The 21,097-nt window shown below is 46.4% G+C and overlaps 1 protein-coding gene across 3 annotated transcripts in view; it reads right to left on the bottom strand.

Annotated features, from left to right (window-relative positions):
- Nucleotides 1–343: 343 nt before the first annotated feature.
- Nucleotides 344–21,097, bottom strand: part of LOC140409257 (transmembrane protein 127) — a 43,802-nt gene continuing 23,048 nt past the window's right edge. For 2 of the 3 annotated variants that reach the window (XM_072497595.1, XM_072497597.1), the window contains exons 2-3: nucleotides 15,868–16,032; nucleotides 344–969 (exon numbers count right to left, since the gene is read on the bottom strand). In XM_072497595.1, coding sequence (XP_072353696.1) covers nucleotides 701–969; nucleotides 15,868–16,032 — 434 coding nt within the window. In that variant the 3' untranslated portion in view covers nucleotides 344–700. Of the gene's footprint in view, nucleotides 970–4,239; nucleotides 4,356–15,867; nucleotides 16,033–21,097 lie in introns of all 3 variants that reach the window. The other variant, XM_072497596.1, reaches the window with a different exon arrangement.

Here is a 21,097-nt window from a genome sequence, read left to right as displayed (position 1 = left end):
GCACCCAGAGGATTAGCCTAGACCTCTGGATTATTGGTCCAGTGACACAGCCACCAAGCCATTGACCCCCCCCAACCTGATTCTATACTGATTCAGAAAAAAAAAAAAAAAAAAAATTTTTAATCACAGAATTTGGATTAAAAAGATCATTAGAAGTTTGCGAAAGAGAACATTAATAATGAGTTCAGCACTTTACTGCAAAACTCTCTGGATAGTAATCAGGAATCAAAAGGGCACCGGATTGTTCCACATGGCCTTGCCGAAGACAGTTAGGTTAATTGTAATGCGTCAACAGCTGCCACAGCTAAGATTGTTAAGTCCAGCACATAACAGGGGATCAAAGTTGGTTTGTATGGCTCAGTGCCTTTTATTGATTTTAATCAGTGATTGAACAGCCACTTCAGAAAATCTACCGCTACTTCAATCGGTGTCAGCTGAAAAAAGAATAACAATGTACAAAAGAAAAATGTAACTATGGAACATTAAAGCTTCTTGTATTGTCCTGAGCCATAAATATCCTCAGAGCAGTTAAAGCCGCTGGCTTTTTTCATTCTGTACTGAGCAGTCCCTTCTGCAGCATGGGCTGGATAATGTCCCTGGGTGCTGCATTCCTCCACCGCAGCATTGCAACCGCAGCCCGGGGTCAACTGCACAGATCCAAAGAAGTGTACGCCGATGTAGTACAAGTAGTTTCGTGAAACTAGTCATTGTTTTCGCATTGCTCGTGCGCTACCAGTGTGGACTCCTCTTCTGTTCTGCTCCCCCGCAGTCTCGTATCCTTCAACAGGGACTTGTGTAGACTTAGGGCTGCAGCAGTTACTGAGAACATCACGCCAAAGACAGCAATGAAAAAGCTTTCGCCCATAGTGGTCTGCATCGGCGTCTTCACAAATTTGTTTTTCCTCAGCTTCGTCTTCACCTGAAAGAACAGGTAGGAGCACAGTCCCAATGACCCAACATTCAGAATGGCTGCAAAACAAGAGAGCACAGCAGTCTCAGCCCGCATTATCATCATCTCATACATCAACTATAATTGGTTAAATGGAGGAAAATCATCTCTAGAAGCACACAGTGGGTTACCTTAACATAATTGCGTTAATCATTGTGCTAGCGATTCACATTTCTACAGAATCCTGTATGAACAGACATTCGCCCAAGTGTAGATTATTGAGCAGGGAAAGTGGATAATTAGGATTGTTGGAGAGGTGTAGGGAAAGAAATTACAAGTAATTAGTACCTGGAGCCAAATGCATTCTCAAATAAAAGGGGGTTAAGCATCTTTTCAAAAACTAAGGAAATCTCCCAGTCTCCCAAGGACGACTGCTTAATGCAAATGGAGCATAATGTTGGCAGTGAGCAATGATCAGATATTCAACTCCGGTGTTATTACTTCATAGAAAACAAAGGACAATTTCTACAAGTTGCATGGCTGAAGAGTCTCATCACATCCACCGGGAGGTGATGGCATAATGGTATTGTCACGGGATTAGTAATACAGAGAAATGCTCTGGGGACCCGGGTTCATATCCCACCACGGCAGATGGTGAATTCAAGAAAGATCCAGAATTAAATACTCACCGGCCTTTAGGGAAAGAAATCTGTCACATCTATCTACATGTGCCTCCAGATCAAAAGTAATGTGGTTGACTCTTAAATGCCCTCTGAATTGGCCTAGCAAGCCATGCAGTTGAGGGGCAATTAGGAACGGGCAACATCACAGGAACAAATAAAAACAGATCCAATACAATGAATATCCCCACTCTTAGAATTGATCCACCAATAAATCCTTCACTATTTACCCTTTCAAAAGTTATCTTGAAAGCACCTTTTTTTTAGTTCTGCCTGAAGGTTAGTAATCTTAAAATTGTGTAAAATCCGAGTCAGATAGAAGAAGAATGCGGTGTCTGTTGCTTCTAAATCCTACCCTCTACTACTTACGAGCTCTGTACTCTTTCAATACCTATAGTCAACTCTTGAAAGAGGTGACAGAAATGGTGGATCACAAAAATGCACACCATGTGCACAGACGCTCAGACAGTGTTTGCCAAGAGGCTATGGAAGATTAAAGGATATAGAATCAGGATAGGAAATTGGATTAAGAACTGGTTAGAAGGGGAAAGGCAATAGGGGGTTAAGGACAGTTTCTCATACAGGCTGGAAGACTCACGTTCTCACAGGACTGCTTTTACTTGTTGTGTGTATCAGTTTGTATGGTGGGCTATTGGGAGCGATGTACAAATTTATATACTGTCATGAGGCTACCCCTTTATTTTTCCAAATTAAATTTTTCCTCTTTCAACTAACTGGAAATTTCATGATTTGAAAGCCGATAGAACAAGTTTTAAAAAAATGCAAAGCCACTTTCCAAGGTGAAGGTGACAAACAAACAAATCACCCTCAGGGTAATGTGAAGAGGGAGACATTTGCTATAATTCAGAGAATCATTGAAACTCATCGCTAAGGAAGGGACATTAAATTGCAAATCGCTGAATATTGAAACAATGGCTGCCACAGATAGACACACCCAAAACCTCTTGGAAATGCACAATGGGTGAAGTATAACAAGCCAAGGTGCAGCAGAGTGTATTACTTAGTTCAGAAGGCAACTTTACCAGAAATCTACTAGTGAACCACGACCCTTTAACTGTAACATCTTCTACAACTGACAACATCCACAAAACCAGCTAATCCAAATCAGCTGCAACCGTTTAAAAATCTACACCTCAAGGACAATCAAAGGGCACTAAACCGTATATTCTTTTAGCTTTTTTCATCGGCCTCTAACTCCCCTTATTCCGGATAATTGTGCGAGTGCCATGTTTTTATTATTCCCCCCCACCCCCCCCGCTCCACTTTGGTTTGATGATTCATAAATTGACTCTTTCTTTGACTTACAAAAATCTTGTTTGATCAGCCCCTAATTGCACCACAGCTTAAAAACTTAAAATACATTTGGATTTAGAAATGGTATATCCTCGAGAAAATAAATTATGAGATAGTGCTCCCTGATTAATAATAAGTTCTCAATTTTCCCCCTGGACATTACCCCATGTGTGTTCAAACATTTCACTCACTACTGAAATTAAATAGGCTATTCTATATTTTCTAGGTTCATATCTCACTCCATTTATTGATTGACCCCCAGTCTGCAGGGACAATTCCTGTGTTGAAGGAACTCCTGAACATTTATCAGAGCATTGGCCATTTCCTTTCTCATTTCCTTAACAACGTTAAGAGTCACGTCCCAGCTGACTCAGGTTGCCTGCAGGCACCTGGGGATTTTATTTCATCTGTTAATGCATTACTACATTAATTTGCATAAAATTCATAGAGGTGTCATTTTAATTAGGTCATTCATCTATTTAAAATAAGCAACTGTGTTCAAATAGCAAAGGATCTTTACATGAACATATTAACTGGTACCCAGGAGACGTGGAATGAGAAGCAAAACTGGTTTATTTTAAACTGCTCACCACAGGAACTCATATTCTACGAAGCCCAAGGGGAGATCAATCAGCGATCCCCTGTGGCCCTCGTGAGGATTATCACAGGACTAAAGGAAATTTAATCCTTTTGTTCTTTGAGCTTGTATAGGGTTCACAATTTACTGATATCTACTTGTGGTCTGTGGTCTCTTGGTCCTCCAGATTTCTCCCCAACATACCCTAAAGGAAAAGGTTGGCCATTAACACACGTCCCACGGCTCCCAGTGTTTTAGCATGCCAGGCAGCACGGTGGCACAGTGGTTAGCACTACAGCCTCACAGCGCCAGCGACCCCGGTTCGACTCCGACCTTGCATAACTGTCTGTGTGGAGTTTGCAAGTTCTCCCCATGTCTGCGTGGGTTTCCCCCGGGTGCTCCGGCTTCCTCCCACAGAGATGTGCCAGTTAGGTGCATTGGCCGTACTAATTTGCCCCTTGATGCCCAGGGATGTGCAGGTTAGGTTACGAGGTCATGGGGGTAGGGTGGAAGCTGGGGAACACTAGGTAGGGTTCTCTTTTGGAGATCAATGCAGACTCGATGGGCCACTAGCCCTCCTTCTCCACTGTAGGAGGTTCTATGATTTCTCAAGACCTCCTCTCAGTGCTTTCTACTGTTTTCTATTGTTTCAAACCCATTATCCCTTCCAATATTTTATGATTACACTTTTCTGTCTTATTGATGAATTGAACTCTCAATAACCTTTTAGTCTTAGTAACTTTCACAAATAATGTATTCCAGGTCTGAGGCCTGCCTACCTTTTAGCTGAGTGCCATAGAAATATCAGCCTTAGGACGGAGAACGATTGAAAAGCTGTAGATCTCATTTGAATCCATGGTGATGGTGCACAGCTTGTCCAATTTACCAAAGGCCTCTATTTGAAGCAATTTTAATTAGTAAAATGACTGAAGAGCTGACCGTTCGGATAGCTGGATTGCTATACTCTTTCTAAATCTTTATCAAGTCAGCAGAATGGTATTATAATGAGCAGCAAATGAAACCATAACCTCCGACTGGCGTCCAGCAGGAATTATAAGAATTTAATGCACACTTGCCTGTTCTTGAAAACTGCTCTCAAGCTTCCGATGGCCAAAGATGGTTGGGGCCTGCGTCAAAAGAGTCCTCACAGACCCCAGCGCAGTCCAGCTCCGGCAAATTCAAGGAGGCCACACACCCTTTTTTTTTTACTGAACCAGCTGCTTTAGGTTTAATGGACCCAGTGAACAGGTTTGGGGGAGTCTAAGGTAAGTGTATAGGATTTGGGGTGTGGTGGGGGAAAGGCGAGGAGTTGAGGGGCGGGTTGGAGGTCAGAGGGTGGGGATGTCAGGCGGGATTGCGGAATGGGGGGGGACAGTCAGGGGAAAGGGGTGGGGAACATCAGAAAGGTGGGGAAGGTCAGAAAGGTGGGGAAGTCAAGGGAAAGGGGTGGCACTGCTCTCTGTAGCACACCACTCAACATCCCGTCAACCAGAGAAAGACTCTTTTATGCCTACCTTCCGTTTCCTGCTGCTAGCCAATTTTCTATCCTATACCGTAAGCTTTTATTTTACACAATACCTTTGATGTGGAACCTTATTAAATGCCTTCTGGAAATCGAATGCATCCACCGGTTTCCCTTCATCCACAGCACATGTTACTTCTTCAAAGAGCTCAAAGGGTTAAACATGATTTCTCTTTCACAGAAATATGCTGACCCTGCTTGATTATCTTGAATTCTTCCAGGTCCGCTGCTATAGTATCTTTAATAATGGATTCTAATGTTTTCCCTGTGACAGATGTTAAGCTAACTGTTTCCTACGTTCGTTCATTCACCCTTTTTGAATAAAGGGAATAAATAAGAATGCTAAACACAGCTGCTTTGGGTTACAGCAGGAAGAGACAAGAGGTACAAGGTACAGGGTGACATTGCAGACATGTGTGTGCAAAATGCAGCAATCATCCAAACTAATTTCATTCCGGTCTGTAAATTATCAGATGATGAACAACTTAAACTCTGTCAAAGATGTGGCTTCCATTAGGAAAACAAAGATAGTTTTAAGGGATTTATATTTGTATCGGTAAACATTAGAAACAAGGTATAGTTTTAAGTGGGTTTAAATTGAATGTTTCTGTGCCTGGAAGGGTAGAACCGATAGTTAGATTCATGCTGGACCAAGGTGTTTATATGTGTGGGGGATTGGTTAAGTTCCAGCTGCGTTTCTATTGTAATTAGAGACGGTTACAGTGTGAAAAATAAATGAGGACAAGCATGAGGACTTAGCAACTGGAGGTTCTTGTAAGGTAAACGTTTAGTTTAGTTAATTTGAGAGCAGTTGGAGCCAGGTCACTGAGGAGTGAACAGCTCTCAACTCTGACAGAAGAAGCTGCAGAGGACAAAGGAGTTGCAAAGATGCAAGCTTCTAAAGAAAGAAGATACAGGTCGCAATTTAACCACTGCGTTGCACCTGGTCTGGTAGCGCCGGTGATGCACGATCAATTACACAAAGACGAGAGTTGGATGAAATCAAGGCTTTATTACACCAAGATGTGTGGCCTCCTACAGCAGCTGGCGAAATGGCTGCTGTACGAGGAGCACGCATATTTATACTCCGCCTACTGAGCGGAGCCAGCAGGCAGGGAACTACCCCTGCACCTGTAGTAAAGCGCCTACACCGACATCCTCTATATACAATATATACAACATTGGTGACGACCACATTCACTCCCTGTTGAAATTGAGTCCGGCGGGGGTGGTGGAGAACTATATACAGGTAGACGTTTTAAAGTACAGAGAGAGAGAAAAGAAATTGAGTCCAGCAGGGTGGAGGGGAAAATTATATACAGAGTGATGATGTACAGGGGCTGTTCAGCACAGGGCTAAATTGCTGGCTTTGAAAGTAGACCAAGGCAGGCCAGCAGCCCGGTTCAATTCCCGTAACAAGCTCCCCGAACAGGCGCCAGAATGTGGCGACTAGGGGCTTTTCACAGTAACTTCATTTGAAGTCTACTTGTGGCAATAAGCGACTTTCATTTTTCATTTTCATTTCATTTCATTTTCATGTTTTAAAAGTCCAGGTCATGTTACAGATTCAGTCGGTCCGGAGCCTTGATCTGCTGTTGGGGGTGCTGCAGTGCTGGCGGCTATTCCGGTGTCGGCTTGGTCGTCGGTGGCTCCGGGAGCGTGTCGAAGTCCTCTTTGTCCCCGGGTGTGGGCAGGGGGAGGACGGATTGTCCTTGGGTGGGGGTTGCGGCTGGGTGCACCGTGGGAGGGGGGGTTGGCGCCGGGCTGGGGGGGGGGGGGGGGGTGAGTGTGCAGAATCAACTGGTGCCAGGTCCCTGAGGGAGACTGTATCTTGGCGGCAGTCGGGGTATGCTACGTAGGCGGACTGTGGGTTGGCGTGGAGTAGCTATACCCTCTCAACCAAGGGGTCCGCCTTGTGGAGTCGTAAGTGTTTACGGAGGAGTACGGGTCCTGGAGCTGCGAGCCAAGTCGGGAGCGACACCCCGGAGGTGGACTCCCTAAGGAAGGCAAAGAGACGTTCATGGGGTGTTTCATTAGTCGCAGTGCACATGTACCTCGGGATAGGGCATCGGGGGGCTTGTTGAGCTGACCGGGGAGATACAAAATCTCGTAGTTGTAGGTGGAGAGCTCGATCCTCCACCTCAAGATTTTATCGTTTTTGATCTTACCCCGCTGTGTGTTATTGAACATAAAGGCAACCGACCATCGGTCAGTGAGGAGAGTGAATCTCCTGCCGGCCAGGTAATGCTTCCAATGCCGCACAGCTTCAACAATGAACAAAGAACAAAGAAATGTACAGCACAGGAACAGGCCCTTCGGCCCTCCAAGCCCGTGCCGACCATACTGCCTGACTAAACTACAATCTTCTACACTTCCTGGGTCCGTATCCCTCTATTCCCATCCTATTCATGTATTTGTCAAGATGCCCCTTAAATGTCACTATCGTCCCTGCTTCCACCACCTCCTCCGGTAGCGAGTTCTAGGCACCCACTACCCTCTGCGCAAAAAACTTGCCTCGTACATCTACTCTAAACCTTGCCCCTCTCACCTTAAACCTATGCCCCCTAGTAATTGACCCCTCTAACCCGGGGAAAAGCCTCTGACTATCCACTCTGTCTATGCCCCTCATAATTTTGTAGACCTCTATCAGGTCACCCCTCAACCTCCGTCGTTCCAGTGAGAACAAACCGAGTTTATTCAACCGCTCCTCATAGCTAATGCCCTCCATACCAGGCAACATTCTTGTAAATCTCTTCTGCACCCTCTCGAAAGCCTCCACATCCTTCTGGTAGTGTGGCGACCAGAATTGAACACTATACTCCAAGTGTGGCCTAACTAAGGTTCTATACAGCTGCAACATGACTTGCCAATTCTTATACTCAATGCCCCGGCCAATGAAGGCAAGCATGCCGTATGCCTTCTTGACTACCTTCTCCACCTGTGTTGCCCCTTTCAGTGACCTGTGGACCTGTACTCCTAGATCTCTTTGACTTTCAATACTCTTGAGGGTTCTACCATTCACTGTATATTCCCTACCTGCATATTCATGTGACCTTCCAAAATGCATTACCTCACATATGTCCGGATTAAATTCCATCTGCCATCTCTCAGTCCAAGTCTCCAAACAATCTAAATCCTGCTGTATCCTCTGACAGTCCTCATCGCTATCTGCAATTCCACCAACTTTTGTGTCGTCTGCAAACTTACTAATCAGACCAGTTACATTTTGCTCCAAATCATTTATATATACTACAAACAGCAAAGGTCCCAGCACTGATCCCTGTGGAACACCACTGGTCACAGCCCTCCAATTAGAAAAGCATCCTTCCATTGCTACTCTCTGCCTTCTATGACCTAGCCAGTTCTGTACCCACCTTGCCAGCTCACCCCTGATCCCGTGTGACTTCACCTTTTGTACTAATCTACCATGAGGGACCTTGTCAAAGGCCTTACTGAAGTCCATATAGAAAACATCCACTGCCCTACCTGCATCATCATCTTAGTGACCTCCTCGAAAAACTCTATCAAGTTAGTGAGACACGACCTCCCCTTCACAAAACCATGCTGCCTCTCACTAATACGTCCATTTGCTTCCAAATGGGAGTAGATCCTGTCTCGAAGAATTCTCTCCAGTAATTTCCCTACCACTGAAGTAAGGCTCACCGGCCTGTAGTTCCCTGGATTATCCTTGCTACCCTTCTTAAACAGAGGAACAACATTGGCTATTCTCCAGTCCTCCTGGACATCACCTGAAGACAGTGCGGATCCAAAGATTTCTGTCAAGGCCTCAGCAATTTCCTCTCCAGCCTCCTTCAGTATTCTGGGGTAGATCCCATCAGGCCCTGGGGACTTATCTACCTTAATATTTTTTAAGACACCCAACGCCTCGTCTTTTTGGATCTCAATGTGACCCAGGCTATCTACACACCCTTCTCCAGACTCAACATCTACCAATTTCTTCTCTTTGGTGAATACTGATGCAAAGTATTCATTTAGTACCTCGCCCATTTCCTCTGGCTCCACACATAGATTCCCTTTCCTATCCTTCAGTGGACCAACCCTTTCCCTGGCTACCCTCTTGCCTTTTTATGTACGTGTAAAAAGCCTTGAGATTTTCCTTAACCCTATTTACCAATGACTTTTCGTGACCCCTTCTAGCCCTCCTGACTCCTTGCTTAAGTTCCTTCCTACTTTCCTTATATTCCACACAGGCTTCGGCTGTTCCCAGCCTTTTAGCCCTGACAAATGCCTCCTTTTTCTTTTTGACGAGGCCTACAATATCTCTCGTTATCCAAGGTTCCCGAAAATTGCCGTATTTATCCTTCTTCCTCACAGGAACATGCCGGTCCTGAATTCCTTTCAACTGACACTTGAAAGCCTCCCACATGTCAGATGTTGATTTGCCCTCAAACATCCACCCCTAATCTAGGTTCTTCAGTTCCCGCCTAATATTGTTATAATTAGCCTTCCCCCAATTTAGCACATTCACCCTGGGACCACTCTTATCCTTGTCCACCAGCACTTTAAAACTTACTGAATTGTGGTCACTGTTCCCGAAATGCTCCCCTACTGAAACATCTACCACCTGGCCGGGCTCATTCCCCAATACCAGGTCCAGTACCGCCCCTTCCCTAGTTGGACTGTCCACATATTGTTTTAAGAAGCCCTCCTGGATGCTCCTTACAAACTCCGCCCCGTCTAAGCCCCTGGCACTAAGTGAGTCCCAGTCAATATTGGGGAAGTTGAAGTCTCCCATCACCACAACCTGTTGTTTTTACTCTTTTCCAAAATCTGTCTACCTATCTGCTCCTCTATCTCCCGCTGGCTGTTGGGAGGCCTGTAGTAAACCCCCAACATTGTGACTGCACCCTTCTTATTCCTGATCTCTACCCATATAGCCTCACTGCCCTCTGAGGTGTCCTCCCGCAGTACAGCTGTGGTATTCTCCCTAACCAGTAGCGCAACTCCGCCACCCCTTTTACATCCCCCTCTATCCTGCCTGAAACATCTAAATCCTGGAACGTTTAGCTGCCAATCCTGCCCTTCCCTCAACCAGGTCTCTGTAATGGCAACAACATCATAGTTCCAAGTACTAATCCAAGCTCTAAGTTCACCTGCCTTACCCGTAATACTTCTTGCATTAAAACATATGCACTTCAGGCCACCAGACCCGCTGTGTTCAGCAACCCCTCCCTGTCTGCTCTGCCTCAGAGCCCCACTGTCCCTATTCCCTAGTTCTCCCTCAATGCTCTCACCTTCTGACCTATTGCTCCCGTGCCCACCGCCCTGCCATACTAGTTTAAACCCTCCCGTGTGACACCAGCAAACCTCGCGGCCAGGATATTTATGCCTCTCCAGTTTAGATGCAACTCGTCCTTCTTATATAGGTCACACCTGCCCCGGAAGAGCTCCCAGTGGTCCAGATAACGGAAACCCTCCCTCCTACACCAGCTGTTTAGCCACGTGTTTAGCTGCTCTATCTTCCTATTTCTAGCCTCACTGGCACGTGGCACAGGGAGTAATCCCGAGATTACAAGAGGCCCAATGGCTTGGGCCTCTTTCTCGACGGAGGAATGCCGAATTTCGGAGGCATGTAGGGTTCGTGAAAAAAACGCCATGGGCCTGCCTGCCTGGTTGAGGGTGGCAGCTAGAGCTACGTCTGATGCATCGCTCTCGACTTGGAATGGTAACGTCTCATCGATCGCGTGCATCGCGGCCTTGGCGATGCCGACCTTGAAAAGGTTGAACGCCTGGTGAGCCTCGGACGTTAAGGGAAAAAGAGTAGATTGAATGAGTGGGCGGGCCTTGTCCGCATAGTTTGGGACCCACTGGGCGTAATACGAAAAGAACCCCAGGCATCGTTTGAGGGCCTTGGGGCAGTGGAGGACAGGGAGTTCCATAAGGGGGCGCATGCGGTCAGGATCGGGCCCCAGAACTCCGTTCTGGACCACATAGCCGAGGGTGGCTAAGCGGTTCGTGCTGAACACGCACTTCTCCTTGTTGTAGGTTAGGTTGAGGAGAGTGGCTGTGTGGAGAAATTTGGCTAGGTTGGTGTCATGGTCCTGCTGATCGTGGTCGCAGATGGTGACATTGTCCAGGTACGGGAAAGTGGCCCGCAGCCCATACCGGTCAACCATTCGTTCCATTTCCCATTGGAAAACTTGGTTGGTGACGCCAAAGGGAACCCTAAGAAAGTGGTAAAGGCGCCCATATGCCTCAAAGGCAGTGTATGGGTGGTCCGCCTTACAAATGGGGAGCTGGTGGTAGGCGGATTTCAGGTCCACAGTTAAGAAGATCCGGTACTGTGCAATCTGATTGACCAGATCAGATATGCGTGGGAGGGGGGTACTCGTCGAGCTGCGTGTATCTATTGATGGTCTGACTGTAGTCCACGACCATCCTGTGTTTCTCCCCAGTTTTCACAACTACCACTTGGGCTTTCCAGGGGCTGTTGCTGGCCTTGATGATGCCTTCCCGAAGCAGTCGCTGGACTTCAGACCTGATGAATATCCTGGGCGCTGTACCATCTGCTCCTGGTGGCGACGGGTTTGCAATCCGGGGTTAAGTTTGCAAATAGGGAAGGTGGCTCGACCTTTAGGGTCGCGAGGCCGCATACAGTAAGGGGTGGTGGAGGCCCGCCGAATTTCAGTGTTAGACTCTGGAAGTTGCACTGGAAGTCCAGGCCGAGTAGCGAGGCAGAGCAGAGGTTGGGGAGGACGTAGAGGCGGAAGCCGCTGAACTCCACGCCCTGGACAGTGAGAGTGGCGATGCAGTACCCCCGGATCGCAACGGAGTGGGACCCGGAGGCCAGAGAGATTATCTGGTTAGCGGGGTGTACCGTGAGGGAGCAGCGCCTTGCCGTATCGGGGTGAATGAAGCTCTTGGTGCTCCCGGAGTCCAGCAGACAGGAAATCTCGTGCCCATCGATCTTCACGTTGGTAGAAGCCGTTGCCAGGTTGTGTGGGCGAGACTGGTCAATTGTGACCGAGGCGAGACGCGGCTGGTCGTCGGCAGTTGCGGGTGGCGCGCGGCCAGATGAGGTGCCCGGGGGGCATGGGTCCTGGTAAGATGGCGGTGCCCACAGGCAGCACGTGTCGTGGGGAAAACGAGATGGCGGCCCCTGACGATCCTGGGGAGAACAAGATGGTGGTACCCACGGGCCGCACGTGGTGGGGTCGAATAAGATGGCGGGACCCACGGGCCGCACGTGATCCGGGGAAGGGAAGATGGCGGCGACCACTGGCCGCACGTGGGGGGAGCTGGAACAATAGCGGCGACTGAAATGGGCCTGGCACACCGCAGCGAAGTGCCCCTTCTTGCCACAGGCCTTGCAAAGGGCGCTCCGGGCCGGGCAGCGCTATCGGGGGTGTTTGGATTGCCCACAGAAGTACCATTTGGGGCCCCCGGGGTGGTTGGCTGCCGCGCGGCACAGGCGTGGGGCTGGCTGAGGGCTGTCGCTGGTGGGATCCACAATGGGGCGGCCATCTGCGGAGTCCACAATGCACAGGAGGGGTGGGCTGCGCGGTCTGGGGCGTAGGCCTGGATGTTGCACGAAGCGACCGTAAGCGAGAGCGCTAGCTTTTTGGTTTCCGCGAGGTCGAGCGTGGCCCCTTCTAAGAGGCGCTGGCGGATGTAATCGGACCCTAGCCCCGTAACAAAAGCATCTCTCATGAGCAAGTTCGAGTGTTCCGTGGCCGAGACTGCCTGACAGTCACAGTCTCTGACTAGGGGAATCAGGGCACGCCAGAAATCTTCCACTGACTCACCAGGAAGTTGATGCCGCGTGGAGAGGAGGTGCCTGGCGTAGAGCATGTTAGTCCGCTAAGCGTGGTTTTCCTTCAGTAGCGCCATGGCGTCTGCGTAGGTCGGCGCGTCCTGGACAAGTGGAAAAACGTTGGAGCTCAGCCGTGTGTAAAAGATCTGAATCTTCTGAGCTTCTGGAATTTGGTCTGGTGTAGACCCGATGTCTGCTTCGAAACAGGCTAGCCAATGTTCAAAGTCCTTTTTGGTGTTGTCTGATTGCGGATGCAGCTGCAGGCGATCCGGCTTGATGCGGCGGTCCATCTTCTGAAAACTTAGTGTAATAAATTGATGCACGACCAATTACACAAAGACGAGAGTTGGATGCAATCGAGGCTTTATTACACTAAGATGTGTGGCCTCCTACAGCACCTGGCGAAATGGCTGCTGTACGAGGAGCACACATATTTATCCTCCGCCTAGTGGGCGGAGCCAGCAGGCAGGGAACTACCCCCATACCTGTAGTACAGGGACTTACCGTAAAGCACCTACACCGACATCCTCTATATACAATATATACACATCAGTGGTGACTACCACAGCCGGTTAAATAGTGGGAGGTAGCGGAAATAGCCAATTTGAGATCCACGGCCGGCATGAATCAGTTCGCTACCTAACCGGCCCACTCCCTGGGGGGGGGGGGGCTCCGACTGTGAGCAGCCTCTAGCTTCACAGCTGAATGCTATTGCTAATAAGGACCTGGGATTCATGTCGCATTACATTCATCCCCCACCATCTGGCCTGCGAAATCCTACCAACTGTCTTGGCTTGACACAATTCACACCTCTTTAACCTGGGGTTACCCCATCTCTGGATCTGTAAAGATTTAATCACCTTCTAATGCTCGCATTCCAAGCATTGTCTGACATCTTTGAATTTGTCTACATATATGTTTCTGGAACATACCTCTTCATTCACCTGAGGAAGGAGCAGTGCTCCGAAAGCTAGTGACATCGAAACAAACCTGTTGGGACTTTAACCTGGTGTTGTAAGACTTCTTACTGTGCTCACCCCAGTCCAACACCGGCATCTCCATATCATAATAAAGAATTGGCATTGTTAGTTATGTGAAAACTTCACAGCTCCCAAGTGCATACTCTTGGCGACATGTGCCATGTCTCAGGTGAGCGTTATTGCCCAGCATTCCAATCAAACTGTGAGGTCTGGACACTTTTCCTGAACCCATGCATGGAACTTATTTTTTATCCATTTTTGGGATATAGGCATCACGAGCAGAACCCGCACTTATTTGCTTTCAACAGTGGCTTGTTCAGATGGCAGTTAAGAGTCGACCACATTGCTGTATGTCGGAATTGATTCGTAGGGCAGACCAGATAAGGACAGTAGACTTTATAGAGAAGCAGGAATCGGCCATTCAGCCCGCTCCACCATTTAATCAGATTGTCTGACCTGAATGCAGCTTTAACTCCACTTTCCTGTTTGTGCTCTGCAACTCATGGATGTTTTGTTGGTCAAAGATCTGTCTTAACTCATTCTTGAAGATATATAATGACCCAGTGCCAACTACTCTCTGAGGATGAGAATTCAAAAGAAAATGGCACTCAGAGAAGAAATTTCTCTCCATCCCTTGTCTTTAATTTAAGACTGAATTGAGGAGGAACTTCTTCACCCAAAGGGTTGTAAATCTGTGGAACTCCCTGCCCAATGAACCAGTTGAGGCCACCTTGTTGAATATTCTTAAGACAAAGATAGATAGATATTTGAACAGTAAAGCAATTAAGGGTTATGGTGAGCGGGCGGGTAAGTGGAACTGAGTCCACAAAAAGATCAGCCATGATCTCATTGAATGGCGGAGCAGGCTCGAGGGGCCAGGTGGCCTACTCCTGCTCCTAGTTCTTATGTTAATGTGAGACCCCTTATTTTTGGGGGCAGAATATTTAGAAGGGTTTTAAGGAAAGACTTTTTCACCCAGGGGGTGATGATAATCTAGAACTCATTGCCTGAAAGGGTGGTGGAGGCAGGAACCCTCACAACATTTAAGAAACATTTAGATGAGCACTTGAAACACCGTAGTATACAAGGCGATGGACCAAGTGCTGGAAATGGGACTGGAATAGATGGTGCTTAATGGCCAGGGCAGACTCGATGGGCTGAGGGGCCTCTTTTTGTGCTGTAAAATTCTGTGACTCAATGACTCCAAGATCACTTTTTGTTCTTCTAAACTCCAATAAGGATAGGCCCAACCTACTCAACCTTTACTCATAAGACAACCCCTTCATCCCAGAAATCAACTTAGTGAATCTTCTCTGAACTGCTTCCAATGCAAGTATACCCCTCCTTACGTTACGAGACCAAAACTGTACACAGTCTTCCCGATCTGGTCTCACCAATGCCCTGTACAGATGTAGTGAGGCTTCCCTACGTCTATATCTATTCCCCTTGCTTCTAGCATTTTCCCAGTATCAGAGGTTAGACTAACTGGCCTATAGTCCCTGTTGTCTGCCCCTTCCTTTCTGGAATAGAGGTGTTACATTTGCAGTCCATTGGGACCTTTCCAGAATCTAGGGAATTTTGGAAGATTCCAACCAATGGCTCCACGGTCTCTACAGACATTTATTTTTAGAATGCAGGCCATCAGGTCCGGGGGATCTGTCGGCTTTTAGTCCCATTAGTTTTCCTGGATTTATGAATTAATTGAATTTAAATTCATCCTGCTGCCATGGTGAGATGTGAACTCATGTCCCCAGAGCATTAGCCCAGGTCTCGGAATTAAAACAGAAAAGACTGGACAATCTCAGCAGGTCTGACAGCATCTGTGGAGAGAGAAGGGAGCTAACGTTTTTGAGTCTGGATGACTCTTGGTCAAAGCTTTTGCTGCCTTTGTTTCAGATTCCAGCATCCGCAATAATTTGCTTTTATTTAGGCTTCTGAATTACTTGCCGAGTGACATTGCCAAAATGCTATCATCTCCCTGTCTTTGCAATATGAGCCATCAACGTTCAAAGAAAAACATAGCCCCAGTATTTTATAAGAAAGTAAGTACTTTTGAAGCACAGCCGCTCTTGTCAGGTAAAAGACATAGCCAATCCAATCATGCCTTGCTGCCGTCACGGAAAAGGTTTACCTGTTATAAAATGCAACGTCATTGGTAAGTTAAACAAAAGTGGATGTCTTGATCCCAAAAAGCTAAGAATGAAAGCTCCAAAACCAGTCACTATTGCAATGTAGCTGCAGGTGGCCATCACGATTAGGAGAGAAATCCCTTCATAGTTCAGGACAGTATGTGGATCTACAGTTTAGGAAACACAGGTTAGCGTAGCACATTAATCAAATAAAATTCTTTTATAGAAGTCACAGCAATCCATCAATCATTCTCAATTACTTCTTCATTAATGTACTTGAATTAAAAAGCTTTTAAGCCTCCCTCCAAAGTGTCGACAGCCATGTTTGGATTTTACATTAAACGCTCCTGAGTTCAGCATCACCAGTCACTTTTATGGTGGATCCCTAAGTTCCCTAAGATGTGGAGTGCACCCTTTACTACTGGTTATTTAGGGAAACAGTAGCATGGCCTGGAGATTGTAACTGACTACTAAAATGGCGCTGTGTGGATTCTCTCTCAATGAAAGTGGTCTTGAGAGTGGTTCTCTCGGGGCGAGGCACAGTCAATAAATTGGTTAGTTTATACGTTAAATGAACAGAATACAATTGTTGATACACTGAGAATTTCCTACAATTCTGGGTCACAAAACATAAGAAAGTTGCAACCATATTAACTTTGACTCTCTTGGTGTAGGTCAGATTTCAAATCAAGCTATTGCAAAACTGCGATGGTGGTCTGGTTTTTATGTTACAACATGCTGGGGGATTTCCACTCACTGTCTCAACGGGAGAGCATGTAAAAATAATAATAATTCTTTATTAGTATCCCAAGTAGGCTTACATTCCACTGCAATGAAGTTACTGTGAAAATCCCCAGTCGCTACACTATGCTGCCTTTTCGGGTACACAGAGGGAGCATTCAGAATGTCCAATTCACCCAACAAGCATGTCTTTCGGGACCTGTGGGAGGAAACCGGAGCACCTGGAAGAAACCCACACAGACACGGGGAGAATGTGCAGACTCCGCACAGACAGTGACCCAAGCGGGAATCGAACCTGGAACCCTGGCGCTGCGAAGCGACAGTGCTAACCCCTGTGTTAAAGAGGCAACAGAGAGAGCTGGGGTCTCTGGGATCGGACCCAGCAGGTGAGCCCACCAAGCTGAGGGTTCCAGTCCGGACATCACGCTTACAACTATGTGCAAATAGCACACCTCTCAAATTTGAATTCACATGGTTAGATGCAGAGTTTACCAAAGAAATCACGCTAGGCTTAACGAGGGTCATGGTGTTGTGAACTCTCTTAAACAGAGTGTGGAGTTGCCATTGCATCTCGCTGACAACAAAAGTTAGTCTTCTGAAAGCCCTTGTGTGGGCAGTGACAACGTAAGGTTGTGGACGTTGGACCAGTTGAAGACTGATGAGGCTTCAAATAAGAAGGTTCAAAATTAAAGGACCCAGATGGTTATTATGTGCACTATGGGAAGCCAAGCGACAAAGGAGTGAGTGCTAGAGCAAGCTGGTGTTAAGAGGAACCTGCTTGAGGCCGTGTTGTCAAGGAAGCTCATATATTTGGACATGTCATGCGAACAGGAGTTTAAGCGTTTGGCTAAAAGGTAATGTAAGGTGAGGCATTTGGAAAACATGCATGAGGAAAACCTAAGGTGGCATGGAGGGATAATATTTGAATGTGGACTGACCTCTCTATAGGGCAGGCATTTAGAGCAGTGGGGAATAGAAATCAGTGAAGAAAGGTTGTTCACGTTGTGGCCAAACTTTGGAACAAGGACAGATGAAAAGATAGTCTATCAACACTGAATGAAAACAGTTTTTCTGATTATCCCTGGTTAACGGTAAAACCTGAGAGTTTCTCACTCTTTCAAAGCCAAAGAAACTCATATGCATGTAGTACCGATGCCAGCACGACCATGAACGGACCAGCTTCAACTCCCCCCCCCCCCCGAGTAGCTGATTAACACTTAAAATTACAATTACAAAAGTATTATAAATGTTCTAAAAATTGGTTCCGGCAATACAGATAAAGACCAAACAGTACCAGTCTCAAATATTTCATGGTTAACTTCCCAGTGACAGCTCAAAATTACCAGATATTTGAATTCCACAACTAGCCATGGGAAGGTTTAAACTGGTCATCTCTAGGTTTCCAATTCAATACCATAACCAGTAACAGACTATGTTCAGAACATTCAGAGGCACTGTAGACCACCGATATATTCAACTTCTGTTAGCCCCCCCTGGAAATTCTCAGAGGGCATCTCAAAACTTTGGGACCATTTTGCTGGATTACCTTTTGTATGACTAATGCTTTATTGTATGCACAATAAAATAAGAGACTGAAACAAATATTCATTTTACAATATTTGGCAGTGAGTGAACGGTGTACTTTTTTAAAGCACGATTTGCTCCCGTGCATCATGAACTTCTCTGTATTGGGGATCATGTGTCCCACAACCTATTAGGTAAGGGGTTACCACTGATAGATGGCTGCACAGCCAGAAAATAATTTGCTTAGGATATAGAAAAGGTTCTGTCATCTCCAGCTACTTCTGATCAACTTGCAATGTCTCCTTTGCTATTGTCATTTTAGGCTTCTGAAATTAACATGCAGTGTCTAATGTCACTTCCGCATGGCTGCTTTAAGGCAAAGAGCTACTACTTTCACTGGCTGATCCAATGTGAGCAATGGCATCATCTCTTGAAGGGTCTCTCCTCACACCATGTGATCAGTGTGACTGCAGACTGGTTAGGATCTGATCATAAAACAATGAGCATCTAGGAAGTCTCAAATCCGCTCCTCATAATTGCCTAAGACTACTCTTCACCTGGAGTCAAGGCTGCGTCTTGAAGTACTGAATACACAATTGGGGTTTAATGCAATTCTGCCTGTTGCTGATCGCTGACAGCACTTCATTTCTATCAATACTGCTCTGCATAGATGCTCTGCAACACTTAGCTGGGCGTGGATGAGGTCAAACTGATTAATAAGGGGATCAGGGTTTATGGGGAGAAGGCAGGAGAATGGGGATGAGAAAAATATCAGCCATGATTGAATGGCGGAGCAGACTCGTTGGGCCGAGTGGCCTAATTTTGCTCCTATGTCTTATGGTCTAATAGGTTTGTCATTGTGTTGGTTCCCTCGTCACATGCCCCAAGTCCAGTCTGACAGATATCTCCTTCAGGGCCTGGCCAGCTCAGTCAGTAGTCACTCACGGCGATGGCCACCAAATTCCTCCAGCAAGAGAGCATTCAGTGCCCTTGTTGCCTTCAGTGCCTCTCGCATTCTCAAGAGCTGAAAGCTGTTCTCCAGGCAGCGACCATCATCTAAACACACATTTCCTCATGGGGAGAGATGCCAATTACTCCAGCTGGCATGTACTGCCCCTCCCCCACCCCACACCACTTATATTTTAGCCAACCAATATGGGTAAACGTGCAGAATGTGCATTTGAACTTTTTCTTTTGTGGGATGTGAGCATTGCTGTTTGTTGTCCATTTCTAATTTCCCTTGAAATGAGTGGCTTGCGTGGCCACTACAGAGTCAACCACGCTGCTGTGGTTAAGGAGTCACATGTAGGCCAGACCAGGAAAGCATGGCAGATTTCCTTCCCTAAAGGACATTACTGAACCTGATGCGCTTTTTACAACAATCGGCAATGGTTCCATGGTCCCCATTCCTGAAACAAGTTTTATGTTCAAGATTTAGTAATTAAATTTAAATGCCACAATCGCAGAATGGGATTTGAACCCATGTCCCCAGGGCTTTAGCTTGTGCTTCTGCATTACGACTGTGTCATCATCTCCCCATAACTGTTTTTAATTAATTTAATATGAAATGCAGTATTTTAAAAATAATGAGTTAGATGGGATTTTCAACACTTAGAGAAACATGGTTGGCAAGTACTGTAAACCCATAGCTGATTACTGTTAATTCAAGAAATACATTTGTGTTTTGCTGAAAAAGGACATTTTGTCAAAGCTTTTTGTCTTGGACTCATCAGGACAATCGCAAGAATACCAATATCAGGGGAAACAACAACTTCATACCATATGAGAAGAGGGTGCTGATTGGTCGGTAAGCGGACTCGGAGTGGTAGAGGCCTTGTCACGGAGAATACACCAGTTAATGGTGACTATCAGTTAACTGCTAACCATTATTTGAAATTTAAACCATTAAACCTGACTCTGATTGGTCAAGGCATTGTGCTGTAGAATGAACCAGCAAATAACTGTCACTTACTTTGCTTAGCTGAAACAGGCACAGTGTGTGTACATGTCCTTGCTGTCTGCAAAGAACAGGGCCCTGCATATTAAAATAAGTAGCTTCCAGTACATGCAAATGCTCCACATTGTGAGCCCAACTGACAATCTTGAATTGGTTATAGCAAAACTTTTAGCACACTGAGGATTATTTAGCAAATGTTGTCCAATCGCGGAATCACATCTAATGTTCAACATTGTGTAGTGCGTTTTTCAGGCACGATCTGGTTGGTTACGGTCTGAACCTTGCCCATTGTGAACAGCAGCTGGAACATGCTGTATGAAACAATCCGCCAGTCTACGGGATGTATGGCCTACATTCCTGGCATCACACTGGCACTGAAATTCATCTACCACATTACTCAGTTGTGTGATAGGCAGAACATCCTTACATGCCTAATACATGCGTTGGGATTCTTACAGTTACACGCATTGTAAGGTAGGTCTCATCAGCAACCTCGTAAATAGGGCCATTTGCCCACCATGCAAGCTTGATGCTGAATTGAGGCACATCAAAGACACCCTGCGGGTTAATGGCGACCCTGATCAGATCATTTTGTGCTGTACATCGCACAAACCCAAGAACAGGCCTAAGGCCGTCACTTTTGGCCCTGAAAAGTGCCCAATTAATATCAAATTACACTGGAAGGGCAAGGTATCTCAGAAATTTTGTGCAATGGGTGGAGCTAGCTGTTTCACTCTGCTATTTTGCAGTAGCAATACGAGTAGTATTTACCACTAACAAGAAGCTGCCGTCAAGCCATTCACACAAATGGGTAACATTGTACAGGCAGTCCTTGGATTTATGACATGAGTAGTTCCTGGAAACCACATCATAAGTCAAAATGTCATAAGTTGGAACCGCTTTCCCCAAAGGGATTGGTTCAGCCAGTAGGGCAAGGCAGTGTTTTTACCAGCAAATTGTGATCTAATTTTAGATGTTCATCCCAATGCATTCAGGCACCTGCCGGCAGA

The sequence above is a fragment of the Scyliorhinus torazame genome, chromosome 3 (assembly GCF_047496885.1).
Source record: "Scyliorhinus torazame isolate Kashiwa2021f chromosome 3, sScyTor2.1, whole genome shotgun sequence".
In the NCBI taxonomy this organism is placed as follows: Eukaryota; Metazoa; Chordata; class Chondrichthyes; order Carcharhiniformes; family Scyliorhinidae; genus Scyliorhinus; species Scyliorhinus torazame.
The sequence above is the reverse complement of the archived record's forward strand: the minus strand, read 5'-3'. Positions and strand labels throughout refer to the sequence as shown.